The sequence below is a fragment of the Hippocampus guttulatus genome, chromosome 8 (assembly GCF_054856545.1).
Source record: "Hippocampus guttulatus isolate MCC_2025c chromosome 8, RoL_Hgut_1.0, whole genome shotgun sequence".
Classification (NCBI taxonomy): domain Eukaryota; kingdom Metazoa; phylum Chordata; class Actinopteri; order Syngnathiformes; family Syngnathidae; genus Hippocampus; species Hippocampus guttulatus.
This window is the reverse complement of record NC_141268.1, coordinates 10,695,893-10,715,830: the sequence shown is the minus strand read 5'-3', so window position 1 is coordinate 10,715,830 and position 19,938 is coordinate 10,695,893. Positions and strand designations below refer to the sequence as shown.

The window sequence follows — 19,938 nt, the reverse complement described above, 5'->3', positions numbered from 1 at the left end:
GACCAAGAAGGCCGCATTCAGCAGAAAAAGACTGGAATGACATCCATAAATTTCAGCAGGATTTATGAATCGGGTTCAACCAATCAGCTCAGGAGCCATTCTCATGACAGCCACTGCTTGGTGAAACGACATCAGATGGGACCCCGAGCGAGCGGTGACCCTAACTTCACCTCTGAAGGGTTTTACGCACCATCCGGTGCGACCCCTCCTCCCAAGCCAATCCTATCCCCTCACACCTCTAAACCTCTGGTATTCATCCCAATTTCAAACCTGCCACCTGCCCTCTTTTCTCTCCACTGGCTGCTGTGTGGGTGTTGAGAACCATTTTGGTGCATCACGGTGGGGGGGGGGGGGGGGGGTTGCCTGTGGTCATGCGGCTCAGATTACCAGAAGCAATTAACGTCGCAAAAGCGCAGCTCATCTGATTTCTGATCTCATTTTGTGTTTTGATATTTTTAAATCGAAAATGCCATTCCTCAATGTCCATTTGGCTCGCCAAAATGTCTGTGCTTTGGTACAATCAAACCGCTTGTTTGCATTTATATAACTGGCCACAGGCGAGACATTTTGGAAGCAGTTTTTAGGACAAATAAAACAACTGCTCATTGATGTTGCAAAACAAACGACCCTGCAAATTGTCATTGGCTTTTGGAATTTCCTATTAATCCTTCTTCCACTCTTTCATCGTATTACACTTTGTTGTTTTCATTGGAAAAGGAAAGAAAAGTTCCCTTTTTTGTCATTAAATTTGACCTCTGAAAAAGGTTATATATAAAATCGTTATTTCCCCAAAATGTCCCAGATTTATTTATGCTTCTTGATTTAGGATAATGCTTTGATGGATGGATATATATTTCATGTTCTGTCGAAGTGTGACCTACAAAATGCAATAATCCTCTGAATCAAAGGTAAATGTTCATAACACCCATCCTGATCTGCCTAACTGACTAAGATATCCAAGATGTATTTTTGTGAACTAAAATGTAATATGACTGGATTATATAGAAATAAATCAAAGAAAAATAAATTAATGGTGTCTTATGCGTCCGACACTATTTTAGCGCAGTCCGTCCGAGACACGAATATTTTCTAAAACTTGTGCTATCTAGGCATCAATACCCCTTCTTTTTTTTGGGGCAAACCTTGTATTGGATGTTTAAATAAACGCCCTACTGATAATAATGCTTAAAACGCTTTTGGTCGTCCCCAATAGCCAACTATTGTTTTATTTCTACTCCTTGTCCCCATTAAAGATTTTTGTTTTAAATCCCAAATTTCTTTTCATTGGATGGTGCTTTAATTGCAGCCAAGCTTTTGTTTTCCAAACTGTGTCGCTGAGCTAAAATGTCATCAGGGTCTCGGCATGAGTGTCATAAAGCGGCTGCGTTGTGCCCCAGGCGATGAACGATGGGATATCAGTGTGTGTGTGTGTGTGTCCATTTGGCGTGTCAAACTCCCAGACTGAGAAGTCTCAACCTTCCTTGTCTGTGAGGTGTGATACAGCACCTGTAAGTGCCACCGATACTATGTGTGTGTGTGTGTTCGCGTGCGTGTGTGTGTGTGTTTGGAGCTGTTACTGTTTGGGTTGCTGTGAGGTTATCCAGTGACATTTTAATCGTCTTTGGGCCTCCTTTGCCATGGCATTAGAATTAATCTGCCAGATTAAAAACTCAGCCAGTCGGACAGCGATGTCGCTGTCTTGCTGCGTCGAGCAGAGTGTGTTTTGTTTTTGTTTTGGGGTTGGAGGGAGGCAGTGAGGGCTTGCGCGCACCAACCAATGTTTTGCAGTCTGCAAACAGACGGATGAGAGGAGGAGAATTGTGGTTTTGAGGGCAGGGAGTGAGAAACCACCATCTTGTCCAGGTCCTCTTTTATTAGGGGGAGAAAAAAATAACCCAAAAAAGATTCCATCGTAAAACACGTGTTACTCATTTCAAACTCAGTTGGAATCTTTTGATTGATTCAATGAATAATGTATTATTATTTATTATCTTAATCTTCATTTTGTTGTTTTCCCTAACATATAAAAGTGATCCTTCGGCAAAATCAAACATTGATCTAGATGTCAAATATAAAAGCACTGGGAATCATTTACTTGCATATCAATGATGAGAATATCACCAAAATATTGCCACGATATTTTGATTCAAGTGGAGCATGATTATCAATTCGATAGATATCTTGAGTTACTCTACAACATAGACTGGATTAAAATATGTCGTTGAAAAATGTCGACATTAATTTATATTTCTGTTATTTGTATGTCATTGTTATGAAGTCCACTACCTTAATGGGAAATGCCACAGACAATCTAACAAACAAGCAACTTTTTGAACAGAAACGGTGAAGCAACACATGTCGACAGACAATATAATACTCAACGGGCATATATTCTTTATCGCAAAAAGCAACGAATAATACTGCAGCTCACTGAGTCACTTACAGTAGTTCTGAAACGTTTCTTCGATTGCGTCTGCATGACTGTATTTTATGACCCCACAGTAGCAGTATCAGACACATCAGAAGGACCCTCAATAATCTAATCATGATGCACAAACTATTATTTTTATTTTTTACATTCCAATTAGTTTAAGATCTAACTATATGTTTTGCATCCAGAATTATAGTTCTATTTTCTTCTTTTTGGGGGGGGGGGGGGCTGTAATGGATTAATGACATTTCCATTTATTCCCATGGTGATTTGGTAGTGTCCAAATAGTAACAGCGTACCACAGAGCTGTTTAAGCTGCATAAATGAGCAATTATGATTGCACTGCGGCGAATGCGAGCTGTGCCGCACCAGCCCGAGCACCAGCTGAGGGTCAGTGTAATGCCAGGGGATTAAGCTTGCATAGCCAAGATGACGTTGGCACTGTTGCACCGCCGAGATCAAGTTCTGTGGAGGCACGCACATGCACCCGCGTACAAGTATGCATCACAGTCTGCATGTGCCCGTGTAGAATGTCAAGTGTGCAAATAAAATAATGATAGGAAAGGAAACAGAGTGTTCACTTGAGTGAATTTGTAATGGCTCCCAGATAAAAAAGAAAGAAAGAAAAAAAATCAATAATATACAAGGAAAGCAGAATAAGTCATAATGAAATAAGTAATAATGTAAGTGTAGGTCAGCTCTTTCTTGCTAACCTTCAGCCCCTGCGGCCTCCTCCTTAACATCGCAGCTGCTCCTGCATCGCAAGTGTGCTAAATGTGAAAAGAAGCAGAAAAGCAAGTGATCGTGTGTGTATGCGCGTGTGTGTGTGTGTGTGTATGTGTGTGTGTGTGTATGTATATGTATGTACTATATATATATATATATATATATATGTTGGAAGGTGTGCGTGCGCGCCCAAGTGTGTGTATGTAAAAGCTCATAAATGAATCGGAGTTATTGTCCCTCATAATTCAATTGTGTCACAGTATAGGTTCAGCTCAAAGACAGCTCAATGTGCTCTAAATAATCAGGAAAATAATCGAGTTGATTAATTGAGAGGAAAGTAAAGCACAACCATGCTAAGGTTCCATTCTGCTAGTTTTGTTGCAAACAAATTCTTTATTTTTTTTCTTTTCTTTTTTTTTTTTTATTACACTGGAATTCAATTGAACGAAATGACTGATTGTATTGTCAGATTCGGTAGCAATTTGTGTTAGATCAGATGATGCAAGGTGTGTGGCTGATAGGGCAGAGTGATTGAAAATGTTTTTAAACATTAAAAATAACCTTTCAAAATGAATAGAATAACAATGCAATCAATTAATCATTTTTTTCTTCTAAAATGTAGTCCCTTTTAGACGATTAGATGGGATTGACAGGTCTCTGCTGGGGTTTGCTGTCAATCTGGATAAGAGCCACAACAACATTCATTAGCATAATATGGATACTGACAACACCGGAAGCTCCGAAAAGCCAAGCTGCTGACATGGAAGCCTCTCCAAAACGTTCTACTAACAAACACATTGTGAAAGGAATAACTAACATATTTCCATGACAATACGGCGCACCGTATTAAAAGGCGGAGTGTCAGTTACGGGTGCTATTTCTCGATTGACAGTGATGGTAAAATGTACGCTAGCTTAAAATGTTTTTAAAAAGGCAGAGGGAACAAAAGTGAGTTCGGTTGTACTTTATTGAAGTAGTTAACAATGCACTCATGTTATTTTTTTGATCAATTCTCATCCAGAAATCCATCAAAGTCTTCTGCATCCGAAATGAACAACTGGGCAAGTTCTTAATCAAACATGCCAGGTTCCCTCTCACCATGACCAGAGTCAGTCTTGTTGCTGTGTGGCTCCTCGGAAATGACGCCGGCTTTTCCGAGAGCTCGTTTCACCTCTGCTTCGTAAGCGTGTCTCTTCGTAGGTGCCATTTTCGGGATGTTGTTTTGCACAATGCACGTACCGGCACCTACTGGGGATGTGCCTTTAGCGTCCTCTTTCACGCCCACCCTTCCCACTATCACAGACGCATGCTGAGGACACAGTTATGTCTGCCTTTCCTCTATCGAAGCAGCATGTCGTCACAACATCAGTCAGTCAAGCGGAGCCCGCATCGAAGTCACACGACAGCATTCCCAGATTTTGGAAATCGGTGCATACACAAGGCGACCCGCATTATTAGGCCTAAAGAAGCATCCTGCCTTTAGGAGTAGTGCCTTTCTCTGCCGAGTTTGCCACCATGCGTCCCGAAGTAATTGCCGCACGTTTTCTCCTCCGAAGATAACTTGGACCGACATGCCAGCCCGAATAATGTCATATCGGTTGCCGGCCGTCTTCGTCGGGGCCTCTGTTGAAATGACCTACAGTGCTTGCCACCCATGTTGTGAGATCATGCTCTGTGAGGGAAGAGTGACACGGGACACCACTGTCAACAGACAGGTGGGCACGTGTCGTTGTTATGGTTGCCATGTTTGCAACTGAATTGGAATTCATCGCTTTTGGCACACTTTGGTTTTCTCAGCCAAATAGGACTCACAACATTTCTTTGATGACAACAGCAAATAAGTGGATGATTGATGAGTGCCTTAATGAGCTGCCCCTTTATGTCCAAATTACAAGCAAACCTTGATTTAGAGCAGTATTCAAGTGAAAGTGAGTGCCTTATTCATTTCTGCATTTAACCTTAAAATAGCAAAAACGGAGTGAAGCTGTTTCAGGGTTCTGTCGTCCAAATTCACCTGGTGAAAGACTCCACCAATGCGTGTGACTCTAAAGTGAGCTACAAAGAAGCAGACACTTTTTTTATTCTTTGCAGGAGATTGCGTTAAAGTCTTATGACTGCTGACCAATGGTTCCCACTAAAAGTTCAGTGCAACAGTGGTCTAAGTCCAAACAAGCGCTAATTTTTCATGAAAGATGATCAATAATATATACCAACATGCAGATGCACTGGTACCCACGCTAGGAAAAGAGGCTGGATGTCAAAATAAGAACTAAAACCTTGATTTACACCAGCACTCATCTAAAAGATATCGACAGCCAAATAACGTAGCTACCAAAGTCATTTTTAAACGATTTTGGAAAACAAGCACACCCGTGACCCTCGTGAGAATAAGCCATTTAGAAAATGGTGGGGGGGAGTTCTTCAGCCATTCATCAAATTCAACAAACAAAAAGAGTCAAATTGTCTCCATTCAACCCATACGGATTACCATGAACGATCTGGATGATTGACGATTTACACAGACCGATTTAACAAGCACATTGGTATTGGTATATTTTATTGATATTGTGACTGTAAGTTAAAAATGATGATTTTGCTATTCGTATCACAAAATTTTCTCAATTCATTTCGGCACTTAAAAATGGCAAAAATTGAGTTAGCCCACTCTAAATCTCAGTGGTTCAGTTCTCAATACAGGTTTGAATGTCAAGTGTGATCGTATGATTAGCTGACGACCAGTCCAGGTTGTAACTCGGCTCTTGTCCAAGCCGGTGAGATAATTAATAAAATCGACGAGACGCGTAGTGAAATGGTTCATGATTTCTTCTCATTCTGATGATTTTAGCTTCGAGCTAACAAAAACTCAGCATCTCAAGAAGCAGACTGTGCTGCTTCAAAGTCTAGCCTCCACACACAGACATTAGGGGCCGCTAAGAGGTTGTGTCGCATCGCGCACCTTTTTTAGATGCAGCGTTTCCTTCGCAGCCCAGGATGTCATCTAGTCTCAACCCCAAAGACAATTAGGGCAATCCAATAAGCACGGCTGTAATGCCGACCTCATGTCAGGCCTCTAAGGCTCTGTGTGTGTGTGTGTGTGTGTGTGTGTGTGTGTGTGTGTGTGTGTGTGTGTGTGTGTGTGTGTGTGTGTGCGTGTGCGTGTGCGTGTGCGTGTGTGCGTGTCAGGGCTGTCATGGTCGGGTGCAGCTTCATAAACACCACGGCCCTAAAAGTAGAACTGCCGTTGAATAAGCTTAGGAGTGGTGAAATTGGAGCATGACGTGAGGGTTGGAGTTGGCATTGAGTTTCAGGGATATCGTGGTTAGACACCCCAGACCATCGGCCAGCTGTTGCAAGGTGACCACAGAGAGCTTTATGCAAAGGAAAGTCCTACAATTGATAGAGAGCACGCATCCGGCAAACCGCGAGGGGATCCGATGACGACAGTCAGCCTTTCCAAACCGGGAGGACGCTTCCTGAATGAGAGCTGCCAGTTGGTGTGCCCTTGAGCGAGACAGCGCCCCACTAAGTACACGAGGACCTGGGGATTACATCGGCGGGTTTATTGGGGGGAAGGAAGCCGTCATCCGAAACTGTTGTGTCTTGTCGGTTGTTAAAACAGGAGCAAAGGCGACAGTACAACGCAAGAATTGTCGCCCCAGGAAGTTCAGCTGGGGGAGACTATTTCCATCTCGCCAGATGAGAGCCGACCCATGTTGGGCTCCTTGGATAGTTTCATTTAGTTCTGGTTTTTTTTTTTTTTTTTAATGCACCGCAACAGATGCTGAATGTTTCCATTCAAGGCACCCGTCATTGGTTTCGACATGCCAAAATAAGAAGGTCAAAGGCATTTCCTCGCAAAGACACATTTGGGAAGCTTTTCTCATTTGCTTTCATCCTGCGAATTGTGACGGTTGATACGCTCTAAAAGCAGCTGGGTCAAAAATAACCTAAAGAGGCGCTTTGTATAAAACAACCCATTCTTGGGGGGGGGCAATATATTGTGTATGTTTTTTGTTTAATTACACACACGTGTGTGTGTGTGTTTGTGTAGGTGGCCCTGTGAACCAGTGGTTAGCGCATCAAACTCTCAGTGCAGAAGTCATTGGTTTGATCCGGCTCTGGCCTTCCTGTGTGGAGTTTGCGTGTTCTCCCCGGGCCTGCGTGGGTCTTCTCCTGGTACTAGAGTTTCCTCCCATATTCCAAACAAATGCATGGCAGGTTGATTGAACACTCTAAATTGTCCCAAGGTGTGAGCGTAAGCATGGATGGTTGTTCGTCTCTGTGTGCACTTTGATAGGCTGGCAACCAGCTCAGGGTGTCCCCCCGCCTACTGCCCGAAGACAGCTGGGATAGGCTCCAGTACGCCCACGACCCCCGTGAGGATAGGCGGATTGGAAAATAGATGGATGGATAGATGGATGGATTGATGGATGTATGGATATATAAATGAAAGGAGAAGAACACTCAACAAGCTTCTGTCCATGTTTGACAATCCACTGCACCATCTCCAGGCAGACGAGCAGCTTCTCAACATATTTTCGTACATTAAATATTACCCTCAGATAAAAATGAAAAAGGTGATTGGGAAAAGTTGACTTTTCTAATGAGGCTTCTTGATCGAAGCACTACATCCACGATCAATTAGCATCAATAAGCTCTGTGTTGTTGGTTTTTTTTTCCATGTTCCAGTTCACACAATACTCACAACAAAATTATACCCCAAACTATTCCGGTGAAGCAACACATTTGCAATGCAAGGCCTAACCCTGGAATTGCAGAGCGCCACTAATTAAAAAAATAAAGCAAGTCTGCTCTCGCCCGGGCAGCTATAGTGCCTGTTTAGCCCGCAGTTTTTCTTTGAAAGGCCGCTTCATTACAGCACCTCAAAGCCATATCATACAATGGCCGGTTGAAAAGGCCAATGCTTGAATGGAGTCTGAAAGAAGTGAAGGGGTGGGGGGATGTACTTGGCCTTCAAGGAAACATTCCTGCAGCTCACTGTTTCCTCTGTGTTCGCGCTCCCTTGGCCCACCTCCCTCCCACTCCAGTTCCCACAGGGGATTCACTCGGCCACAGGAAGTCTGAAGAGAGAGCGGGGGGGGGTGCCAAGTCGACAATATGATGTTGCGCTGTGTGAAGCGTGTTTTTGTTTGTTTGTTTGCTTGTTTGTTTTAGCACAGAGCGCAGGTGTTCTCCTCCATTACCATAGGTGGCGCCTATGCATGTCATTCACTCTCTTTCTATTCCTCGCCACACACACCATCATCATGATGAACAGTGTTGTGGATATTTTTAAAAGCTAAGACCACAGATATTGACCGAAATAAATTCATCACACAACAGAGGCAAAATGGTGGAGTGCTATTTGTGTTCATTTTGTAAGCTAGCATGCAACTTCTTGGCCAGAGAGCAAAAGTTGACTGTCTCATCTCATTTTTTTAAATTCTGGGGCTAAGGAGTAAGCCGAAATTATTCTGTTTACAATTGCAAAAAGTGGGGGGATTTTTTTTTTTAAAACACTCTTCTTCCCTGTACATTTATTTGAAAGTTAGCACGCTGCTTCCTGACTCACGAGGGGGCCGAAATATGAATGGACTCTACCATTTGCTGAAAATGAGATCTGAACATAGAACCTGAGGCAGACGCAATTGCTGTATTTTTTGTTTGTTTGTTTGTTTTAAGTTAACATGCTCCTTTCCAGTTCACAAATGACATAACATGACAGGAGTACCATTTATCATTGTAGGGCATATCGTGGGTATAGTTCCATTGTGGCCTAAATGAAACAAAAAGAGAAAATACATAGTTCCTAGCTTTTTTTTTTTTTTTTTTCATTTTGTAGGTTATTTCAGATGGTACTTCCTGTTTCTCGGGTAGGCGGTGCCAGTCATCTAACCACTGGGACATGCAGTGCAAGACATATTATGACTCTCCCAGGGTGAGCTATGTCTATGAAGCTTGTGAGGTCAGCATCACATTTAGCCGTGCGGGTCCCTTGTGGTGTCTGGGGAGTGTCTGCTTTTGGCCTCTATTATGTCTAGCGAACCTGCCTGCAGACGGAAAAGAAAAAAAAACTCAGAGTAGAAATAGCCCTGTGACACGCTCGGCAACTCTCAGTAAACCCTTAACTTATTGGGCAGGTGAGAAGACTGTTGCTGCAGACATACAGACCGAGTTCAAAGAATGACTTTGTAGAAGTGTGTGTGTGTGTATAAAGTGGTGACTGGTTAGACAGGTAGAGGAGACGCGCATATGAATCAGGCAGACAGGAGGGGAGTGTTCAGACAAACATTTCTTGTGCAACAATACAAGTGGAGCATGAATAGGCAGAATAACAATGCCAAGTATGTTAAATATATAGCGTGTTTTGAATTGTATACCACAAATTGCCTCACAGTTCTGAGGTTCTGGGTTTGAATCTCAGCTTGAAGCTGGTTGTTGGCCCATATGGACCCTGCTTACTCGCTAGCTCGTTGGTGACAAGCGAAATAGAAAATGAATGAATGGATGGATGGGTTGTACTCTGTCATCATACCTTCAACAAAATTGAAGCAAGAGATACCAATTTTGGCCCGTGTCGAGATCGCGTGCTGTTCCAGACTCACAACATTTGAACCCGATCTGAATAAAACGTGTTCTTCTCCGTACAAAAATCTCAAACGTCCGCGCTGACGGATTGACAACTGAATCCATGGTAACATCCTAGTTGAGCCAGGTGGGGGACACAATTGCTAAAGTTGTTCCACCCCCACACTAACTGTTGCGACTTGCCTGCCTTATGACAAATCCTTGTGATGTACGGCCAATGACATCTGAAGGTGCGTACTATTTGGAAGGTTAAGACAAGGTTAGTGTTGAAGTAGTGGTTTTGGAGTTTGGAGACGCCTCCAGGTAATGAAGGTTCGTCAAGGTAATGTGCTTTGAAAATAGTGGAAAATTAGTGCGTGCGTGCGTGCGTGCGTGCGTGCGTGCGTGCGTGCGTGTGTGTGTGTGTGTGTGTGTGTGTGTGTGTGTGTGTGTGTGTGTGCGTGTGCGTGTGCGTGTGTGTTTCTGATGGTGTGGATGGCAGCCAGCCTGGTATTCACCTCTCCCAGTAGAGGCAGCGTTAGGTACAGCGCAAACCACACAAATTCTTCAACGTGGAGTCACAGGCATATTAAACTAATTGGCCGAAAACGCTTGCGCAATGCGGGCTGAAAAAGCAAATGCAACGTTGCGGGGAGCTGCCGTACGGGATGTTCGATGGCAGGAATAATGTGAGCAATGGCAGACATTTAGATACGGAGAACTTCCTCAGCCCGCAGGTCTGCACTTGTTACACAAGAGGATGTGTTTACCTTGGCGAGGCGTGAAGGCCCGCACAGGCCTGCCGCTCGCTTACTCTCTCCCATGACATTCTGCCTCCAGCTCACGACGAGCACTCCCTTTGCCTGAACCAGAAGCTCCCAATTTTTTTGCACCATTGGACCACTTTCATGCAATAATGTGCCAGACTGGCATAGAAGCAAAGTAAAACAATTTAGTAGGAGCCTTTTGCACTTGTTTCTCTTCAATGCGCCAATCTTGACATAATGGACGACAATGATTCACAAGGTGTGTTACTTAAGGTGGACATAGAATGTCTACGCACCCATGTTCAAATGCGAGGTTATGTGATATTAAAAATATATATATAAGACCGGGGCCACCCGGTGAATGACTGGTTAGCGCGTCGGCCTCACAGTGCAAAGGTGTAGGGGTCTCGATTCGGCTCCGGCCTTCCTATGTGGAGTTTGCATGTTCTGCCCGTGCCTGCGTGGGTTTTCACCGGGTACTCCGGTTTCCTCCCACATTCCCAAAACATGCGTGGCAGGTTAATGGAACACTCTAAATTGTCCCTTGGTGTTAGTGCGAGCGCGGACGGTTGTTCGTCTATGCGCGCCCTGCGATTGACTGCCAACCAGTTCAGGGTTTTCACTCAGACTTGGCAGTGTTCATAACTACAATACAATACATTTTTATTTCTTTCGCGCTTTCACAACAGCTTATGTTGAAAGCACTCACTTGCTGCAATTTAAAGTCTCTCTGATTAAACCCCCAAAAAGTTAAGATGTTCGAGTAGACTTTTCCTGACATTGTTTTGCTTTCTACCAGAACCCTTGAAAGCTTTGTTCTAACACTTGGCCTGCAGTAATGTCCACCCCTGTTGAGTCCAAGTCAGGTTTGAGTCAAAAAGGTCCAAGTCTGGTTCCAAGTCCAAGTCCAGATGAGATCAAGAGTAAAAGCTTAAGACAAAAAAGGACTATTTTCACACCCACAAAATTAGAGAAATGTCATTATGCTCAACACTCTTCTTAGATGGCACGGAACCCTTTGATTTATTAACCGTGTGCAGATGAACAACAAACACAATTATCTGTTTTTGTGGTGCCTCTACGAGTGTTGAAGTAAGTTCGATATCTTCTTACAGAATCTGCTGTTGTCTCAGGGTTTTTTTTAACACATGGCGACTGCCAGTTTTCTATGGTTGACAAAATCAAATTTTATAAACCCACTTTGGCAGTCGCGGCCCGGGCAGGTTAACCAAAATTTTGAAAGTCTGAAAAACTTTATTTCTAAGGATCTTTCGATGGAGAACATTAATTTTCAGGAACACAAAGTAGTTCTGGACTCGGTCGAGTCGATTAAAATATTTTACGAATCCAATGGCCGAGTCGAACAGGGGGACATTCCTGTTCCTGCTCATGTTCTTGTTCTAAGTGTGCGGCAATACAAATTTGCGACAAACGTCATTTAGCAGCAAGCGAGAAGCTCAGCTCCCCGTGAATCGAGTCTCACAGCTTTCACACACCAAGCTTGGTGAGATTCGCTTGGTCGGTGCGAGTGTCGACATGCATATGTGTGTGTGGGAGTGTGCGTGGGAGTGTGTATGTATATGTGTGCCTCTCTGTGCCTGTGCCTGTGCCTGTGTCTGTCTGGTACACTGCGCTTAAGAGTGGGAGGTGTTAAGTCAGGTCTGGCACTGCATACCTGAACTAGCGATGGTACACATGACCACATGCTTTTCAGTGTAGTCATCTGTTGTTCGGAGCAGCCGCATAGTGGGATGAGCGCTGTGAGCACACCTGCCTCACACTTCTGAGGTTTGATGTTGGAATCTTGCCTCTGGCCTTTTCTGGGTGGAGTTTGCATGTTCTCCGACTTCCTTTCAATAACATGCATGTCAGCTTCGTTGGCAGCTCTAAATCGTCCATAGGTGTGAACGTAGGCGTGAATGCTTGTTTGGTTATTTGTGCCCTGCGGTTGACAGGTGACCGAGAGAACAGGCGGTTGGATGTTCCAAATATCAGATGTGTACTTGTCTTTTCATGAATTAAATGATAGTCACCATTTAACGCCACTCTTTCCCCTCCCACTTGTACCCCCACCCCCCACCCCACCCGCAGTCGCCAAGCCCTGTCATAGCCAAGCGGCCCAAACTGGAAAAATTGCCATCTCCGTCAGCTGACGACGAACACAAAACCGAGTGGCTGCAGTCATTGTCCAAGTCCAGACACAAGGTTGGTAAACAGGCCGCAAAGTGTGCAACGTGCATTTCGCAGTGTTAAATACAAAGTGGTGACACACAAGCTTTTGACATGATCATCAGTGGTTAGTTAATAATAATAATAATAATTTCAAAAACACTGTTCAATTGAGCGGGTCGGTCACGGCCGTTTGAACGCACGGATGGTTTTTCGTCATTGTGACTTGAGCTTGCTGTTGTGGTTTCCAGGACCTGAAACAAATCCAGCTCAAGCAGAGACCTTCGGCGTTCCGGCCTTGGTCTCCAAAAGGATCAGATCGGGAGAAACCAGCAACTCAATGTGAGCCGCAGAGGTGAGTCGTCAGGATTGTTTCTGAAATGATAACAGAAATGCTTTAAGTCGGGGCGAGGCAAACTTGGAGCATTCTTGATAATGTGAAAGCATGGTGGGCCAGATTAAAGACCAGGGCGGGTTGTATATTTACCCACCAGCTGCACATCTGTTGCCCTTGTAGTTCCACTTTAAAGAGTCAGGAAACTTTGACACAAGCTCCTTCAACCCCTCTGGTGCATCCGGGGGACAGCCATGCTCCTGCCAGCTGCACACCAAACATCCAAGAACTGCAGAATGGCGACACGCAGCCCGCAGCACCGCACCTCGATGACATAGACACGGACAGGGAGATCAATGTGGATGACTATGATGATCGTGAGTATTTTCTATCATCTGAACCAGGAAATAGTCGCAAACAGAAGAAAGTCATTCCCTGTTAAAATTGTTGAACACGCGAGAGGAGCCACGGAGGAACTGGTTCATATGATCACTGTGCAATGGCGCCATCAAGTGGTTAATAGTAGAAGTTAACTGTACTCCAACTTCCAAGTGGAAGCATCTATTTTTTTTTAAATACTGACTAATATATATAAAAACTAAAAATAACCATGCAAGTAAATGCAATTATGACTGTAAAGAACGAAATGTAAATGTTATTATATTTACGTTATTATTTACTATATATCATGAACAAATATACCGCATTGGCCCGAATATAAGACGGCCCTGATTATAAGACGACCCCCTCTTTTTCAAGACTCAACTTTGAAAAAAGACTTTTTGAGCACCAAATTAATTTTTATACAGAAAATAATTACAGTACATCTGAAACAAATGATTATAATAATATATTTGAGAGAAAAAGCATCTTGAAGTTTATACCATAACTTCTCCTCAGCTGCCGGTTATCCTGGCCAATCTTCGACCCACTTTTCTCCAGATTGTCGCTCCTTTTCTCCATTTTCAATTATCTCTTCGATTATTTTTTTCTCTTTTCTTTCTTACCGCTATTTTTTATTTTTCTTATTCGTGCTACCACTATTTTTATTTTAATTCTTTGTGACAGGGGTTCACTTTGGCCTGGGGAATCAATGATATCTGGCGCCATCTAGCGTCGTGAATGGGTATAATGCCTAGACCCCGAATATAAGACGACCCCCACTTTTTCAGTCTTATTTCACTGCAAAAAACACCGTCTTATATTCGGGCCAATACGGTATATATGTCATACATACATCATGAAAAAAATTGCAAACATTTAAAGGTTAGAGAATTTAAGCCATTACATACATTTAAAAACAACGTGACAAAAAATGTGTTTCCTAAAAAGTAAAAAGTAGTTTACTAAAATATCCCAAAATATACAAAAGTAACATCAAAATGTATTGTGTAAAAATACTACAAAATAAATTTAAAATGATCAAATTAAAGACAAGAGTACTGTCCGTAACTGCAAGGTTTTTTTTCTGTCTAGGTCCACTGCGGGTATCCGCCCTGGCTTCACCCCCCTCAGCCTGCAGCAGCGCCCCTCAAACTTTGACCCCCCAGACTAGAGAAACCTATCTGCCTCAGGAGGCGTCGACCTGGCTGTCAGGGCCCGTCTGCCCCGAGATGGACGCTCTGAGACAGACGCTCTACGCTGGTGTGGAAACTAAAGAGGATCGAGAGAAATTCCTGCAGGAGGTGGTCAAGATGAGGCTGAAGCAAGAGGAGAAGCTGGCAGCCGCCGTACAGGCTAAACGCAACCTTCAGCAGGTCGCCGTCTTAAATGCTATCCTTATTTGAGTATCGCTGCACTGGAAGATGCGAGAAGGAGTTATTAAATCACAAGTGATCTGGGTTGTCGTCGCAGGAGTTGGAGTTTGTGAAGGTGGCCAAGAAAGGCCGCCTCCGCGAGGCCGTGGAGGCCAAGAGGAACCTGCGCAAGGAGATTGAACGCCTCCGCGTGGATTGGGAGAGGAAGTCCAGAGAGGCGGAGGAGGTGTGCGGCCGGCTCAAGGGGGAACTGGAGCACAAGAGACAGCAGCGAGGCTGCGACAAAGGATGCGAGGCCGAGCGACTCCGTGTCAAATACTCCGCCCAGGTGAGACGCTTAAGGATGGCAAACGCGCCCAGAGCGCAGATGTCCGCCATTACAGATCAACCCAAAACATAATGGCTTTTAACAAACTAGGTGTCGCTACGTTAGTTCGAAATCTGGTGACCGGGCACCGCCGTCATTGCATGCTGCAGCTGGATCCCTTCACATTGAGCGAGTGCAGTGTGAATAAGGCTTAAAGCAGGACTAGCCAAGCGTGTGTGCTCAAGGCCACCATTTGAATTTTAAAATGGAAAAGTGGGAGAGACAAAAAATCAATTTCAAGTAAAATAAGTAACACATTGGAAGCCACTGGTATCGGCGTCTCTCTCCATTTCCAGCATGACGTCCCTGATCCATTGGTGAAAGGACACTTAGATTCTCTCCTCTTACACCTATAACTGCTTCAAACAACAAAGACTATGCAGAAAAGATTGAATGACTCTCTGTGTCTTATGTGTTGTGTTGTATGATTTTGTTATTATGATTTCAAGATGGTGGCGCAAGAGTGGCTGCCTTTACAGCAGCTCCTATACTTTTTGTTCTTCTACTTTCTTCCTTTCATAACTTTGCTGCTGTCAATCGGGAATTTCTCCATTGCGAGACGAATAAAGGTTTTCTTATTCTTATTATTAATATAGTAAAACCGGGAAACACTGCAGGTGATTGAGTTTTGGTTGACGACTTTGCCCATGTCGCCAGATCGACGAGCTGCACTCTCAGCTCCAGCAGGCCGAAGCAGACCGTGAGCAGCTGCGACGGGAGCTGCAGCAGGAACGCGAGGCACGGCAGAGCCTGGAGAACGTGGTCCGAGACTTGCAGTCCCAGCTGGCGGCGGCGCAGGACACGACGCCACACAGCCCTCAGACCTAAAGTGGAGCCAAGAAAAGACACATTCAAAAAAAAAAGTACTGTTATGTACAGTATGTATGATGAATCCATAGGATGGTGAGTCTCTAGGAAATGAAAACTGGATGAGGAAGCATCAGTTATGAGGAAGCAGTGATTCTCCATCAGTGACTGTTTTTGCTATAAGCTAATTGGAGAGAGGCCACATCTCACTTACTTGAAAATGAAGGTAATGGTCACACAGTCAACTATGGTGCCACAAAAGTATTGGTACACTCTTAGGTGTCTCTGCAGACCACTGGACCCAAGAGACGCCTGTTTACCACTATTCACTTTTAATATCAGTTTGATTTTATATATATACTGTATATATATATATACTGTATATATATAGTAACATTATACATCTATGACTAGAACATTGTAGAGGGTGTACTGTTAACGATATATTGCTTGTTTATTCCATAGTCAAGAAAAGCAACCACATACCAATGTGTACACATTAAAATCTGAAGTATTGGATGGGATATACAGTATATATATATGGTATATGTGTGTGTGTGATTGTGAATATCTTCTTGTACATTCTTATTTTTCAAAATATGCTCTTCTATCAGCAAATAACGCTCTCCTAAAAGACACACAAAAAAATGAGAAATAGCTGTGTTTGTTGCTTTTGTTGGAATGTGGTACTTCTGTTTGTTTTGTATTTAGTACTGTAATTACCTTTTTGAGTTCATTTGAAAGCATTCATTTTTAGGGCTCTTAAATCAACAAATAGCGTTTATATGAACATCATTTCTACATATATAAAATACAAAATGAGCATATATTTTTTTACTTTAGAAAAAAAAACAGGGAATTGCACTTTTTAAACAACCTCACATTGCGCCCCGTTATTACATGATTCAAACAAGTTCAAATGAAACACTCCTTCCCTCAGTATGCTCTGATGTAAATACAAGGATATTGTAAATAAGATTTTGTTGGTGGCTCCTGAATTTTATTTTGTTTTGCTCTTGCTTGAAACCAAAAACAGACTATATTTGGATTTTCCAAGCAGCCTCGTATGACACGAGTGGGGCATATATCAGACTTTTGGATGAAACCCATTGGAATAAGTTCCCTTTGATTGTCTACTTGAGAGAAATAGAGTATATAAAATCTATCTATGTTTATATATATATATACTGTATATATATATATATATATATACTGTATATGTGTGTGTGTATATATATATATATATATATATATATATACATATACATATATGTGTGTGTGTACACACATACACGCCAGTGACCAAAAAAACTGAAACACAACTGAAATGTCTGTATACCTGCCACTCGGTTTAAGAGTAGAAACCAGGCCTTCTTTTGGTGTTCTCACCTAGTTTAGACAAGAAACATGTACGTGTATGTCTTATCATCATGTTACCCTGACTCAGTATTAGTTGGGTACAGTGTTATATAGCACTCACAGCTTTCTGACTGTAGCTCATGCTATTGTAGTTTTGGTTTGGATGGAGGCTTTCATTTGTTTTCTTCTTTTTGTCCCCCCTTCGGAAAACGTGTATAATACCGGTACCAATTAAAAATATCAAGTCAATCAAAGTGCTCTGAAGCGTGTGTCTGTATGTCTGAATGGTGTTTTACAAATGTGAGGAATGGTAATCAACATATGGAGGCCTATTTGAACTACAATAAAGGGATTGTATTCCAAAAAATAAACTCTAATCAAGTTGTGCCAGCAGATGGCGACATTGGGTCTCTTTTGGATGAGATCACCGTGAATACAAAGGGATAAGACATTGAAAGAGTTAATCAACAGGTATTTGAACACAGACAGTGGAGCAACATATTTAGACAGATAAGCAAATGATACTCAGGCATATAATATTTATATTCTGTGAAAAATGAGTATGACTGCAATTTAGCTGTGACTACCACGATGAATCGTCGTCTGTTTTATACTGCCCCTAAGTGGCCAAAGCCTGCACACCAAAAGGAGCAGTGTAAAAATGTGTCAATCCATAAGTGATGTATCAGTCGCGAACGAGCTGGTACAAATAGCCGGCTCTTTGAAGTGAACGATGAGAGCCGTCTCACTCTCGCTTGCTCTCTCTCTCTCTCTCTCTCTCTCTCTCTGTCGCTCTCTCTTTTTCACGTGTCTGAAGCGAGGTTTGGCAGTGGCTCAGGTGCCGTGCTCAGAGAGGTAGACCAGAAGAGAAAGGGGAGGGGCGAGGGGCTTAGTCGGTACTGCACGGAGTGCACGCTGAGCACATGCTGCGTCGCGTCTGCGCAGCCACAGACAGACACATACCTGTCAACTTGTACATTTTGCCCGTATTTTATATATTTTTTTATCATTTCAAATCATGTACGGCGTATTACAACTTTTAGACGGGGGAAAAAAACGTAATTGTGAACCGATCTCACAAAGACCATTTTGGCTCAAATCCAGATCTTCTGATAGCCAACGACAACGCCATCGTCGATCGCTTTTATTGTCACGGCAAACCAGCAAAAGTAATCCTCAATCGTATATATTTTTTCATCGCTGCGTATGGTAGGATTGATAGAGCATGATGTCCACATGCGCGGTAAACCATTGTAAGGGTTTTTGTTGCTTTGTAAGGGGAATCGTAATCATTTATAAGGGCAGTGATTAGCCAAGGTTGACAGGTATGCAAAAGGATTTGACTTTCCCAGTCCCAACGACCATGTATAGGAAGGCGTTTTTAGCCGAAAAAAACGACCATGTATAGCAAGGAGTTTTTCGACGAAAACAACGACCTTATATAGTGAGGTGTTTTTAGAGGGAAAAAAAAGACCATGTACAGGAAGGAGTTTTGAGACGAAAAATGACCAATGTATAGTAAGGCGTTTTTAGATGAAAACAACGACCACGTGTAGGAAGGCGTTTTCACCCGAAAAAAAAACGACCATGTATAGTCAGGTGTTTTGAGCCGAAAAAAAACGACCATGTATAGTCAGGCGTTTTGAGACGAAAAAAACCACAATGTATAGAAAGGCGTTTTTAGCCGAAAAAAACGATCATGTATAGGAAGAAGTTTTTAGACGAAAAAAAACGACCATGTATAGTAAGGCGTATTTAGCCGAAAAAAACGACCATGTATAGTAAGGCGTTTTTATCGGGGAAAAAAAAGGCCATGTATAGAAAGGCATTTTTTAGACAAAAAAAAACGACCATGTATAGTAAGGCGTTCGAAGATGGAAAAAACGACCATGTATAGTAAGGCGTTTTAACCGGAAAAAAAAACGACCATGTATCGTAAGGCGTTTTTAGCCGAAAAAACGACCATGTTAGAGTAGGGCGTTTGAACCCGAAAAAAACGACCATGTATAGTAAGGCGTTTTTAGACGAAAAAAATGACCATGTATCGTAAGCCGTTTTTAGACGAAAAAAACGACCATGTTGTAGTAAGAAGTTTTAACCCCAAAAAAACGACCAGGTATAATAAGGCGATTTTAGCCGAAAAAAAGGACCATGTATAGTCAGGCATTTTTAGCCGAAGAAAACGACCATGTATAGTAAGGCGTTTTTAGCTGAAAAAACACCATGTAAAAAAAGGCGTTTTTAATCGAAAAAAACGACCATGTACAACAGTAAGGCATTCTTAGCCGAAAAAAACGACCATGTATAGTAAGATGTTTTGAGCCGAAAAAAACGACCATGTATAGTAAGGCGTTTTTAGCCGAAAAAAACGACCATGTATAGGAAGCCGTTTTTGACCGAAAAAAACCGACCATGTATAGTAAGAAGTTTTTAGCCGAAAAAAATGACCATGTATAGTAAGGCGTTTTTGACGGAAAAAAACGACCACGTATAAGGCGTTTTTAGCTGAAAAAAATGACCATGTATAGTAAGGCGTTTTTGACCGAAAAAAACGACCACGTATAAGGCGTTTTTAGCCGAAAAAAACGACCATGTAAAGTAAGGCGTTTTTAGCCGAAAAAACAACCATGTATAGTAAGGCGTTTTTAGCCGAA

General features: G+C 42.7%; 1 protein-coding gene across 2 annotated transcripts in view; it reads left to right on the top strand.

Moving 5' to 3' along the window:
* LOC147201113 (ski oncogene-like) overlaps positions 1-17,538 on the top strand; it is a 49,663-nt gene extending 32,125 nt beyond the window's left edge. The window contains exons 2-7 of one of the 2 annotated variants that reach the window (XM_086117818.1): positions 12,583-12,696; positions 12,912-13,015; positions 13,247-13,371; positions 14,471-14,751; positions 14,849-15,079; positions 15,776-17,538. In XM_086117818.1, the coding sequence (XP_085973944.1) occupies positions 12,583-12,696; positions 12,912-13,015; positions 13,247-13,371; positions 14,471-14,751; positions 14,849-15,079; positions 15,776-15,946 (1,026 nt within the window). In that variant the 3' untranslated portion in view covers positions 15,947-17,538. Of the gene's footprint in view, positions 1-12,582; positions 12,697-12,911; positions 13,016-13,177; positions 13,372-14,470; positions 14,752-14,848; positions 15,080-15,775 lie in introns of both variants that reach the window. The other variant, XM_086117817.1, reaches the window with a different exon arrangement.
* The last annotated feature ends 2,400 nt before the right edge of the window (positions 17,539-19,938 follow it).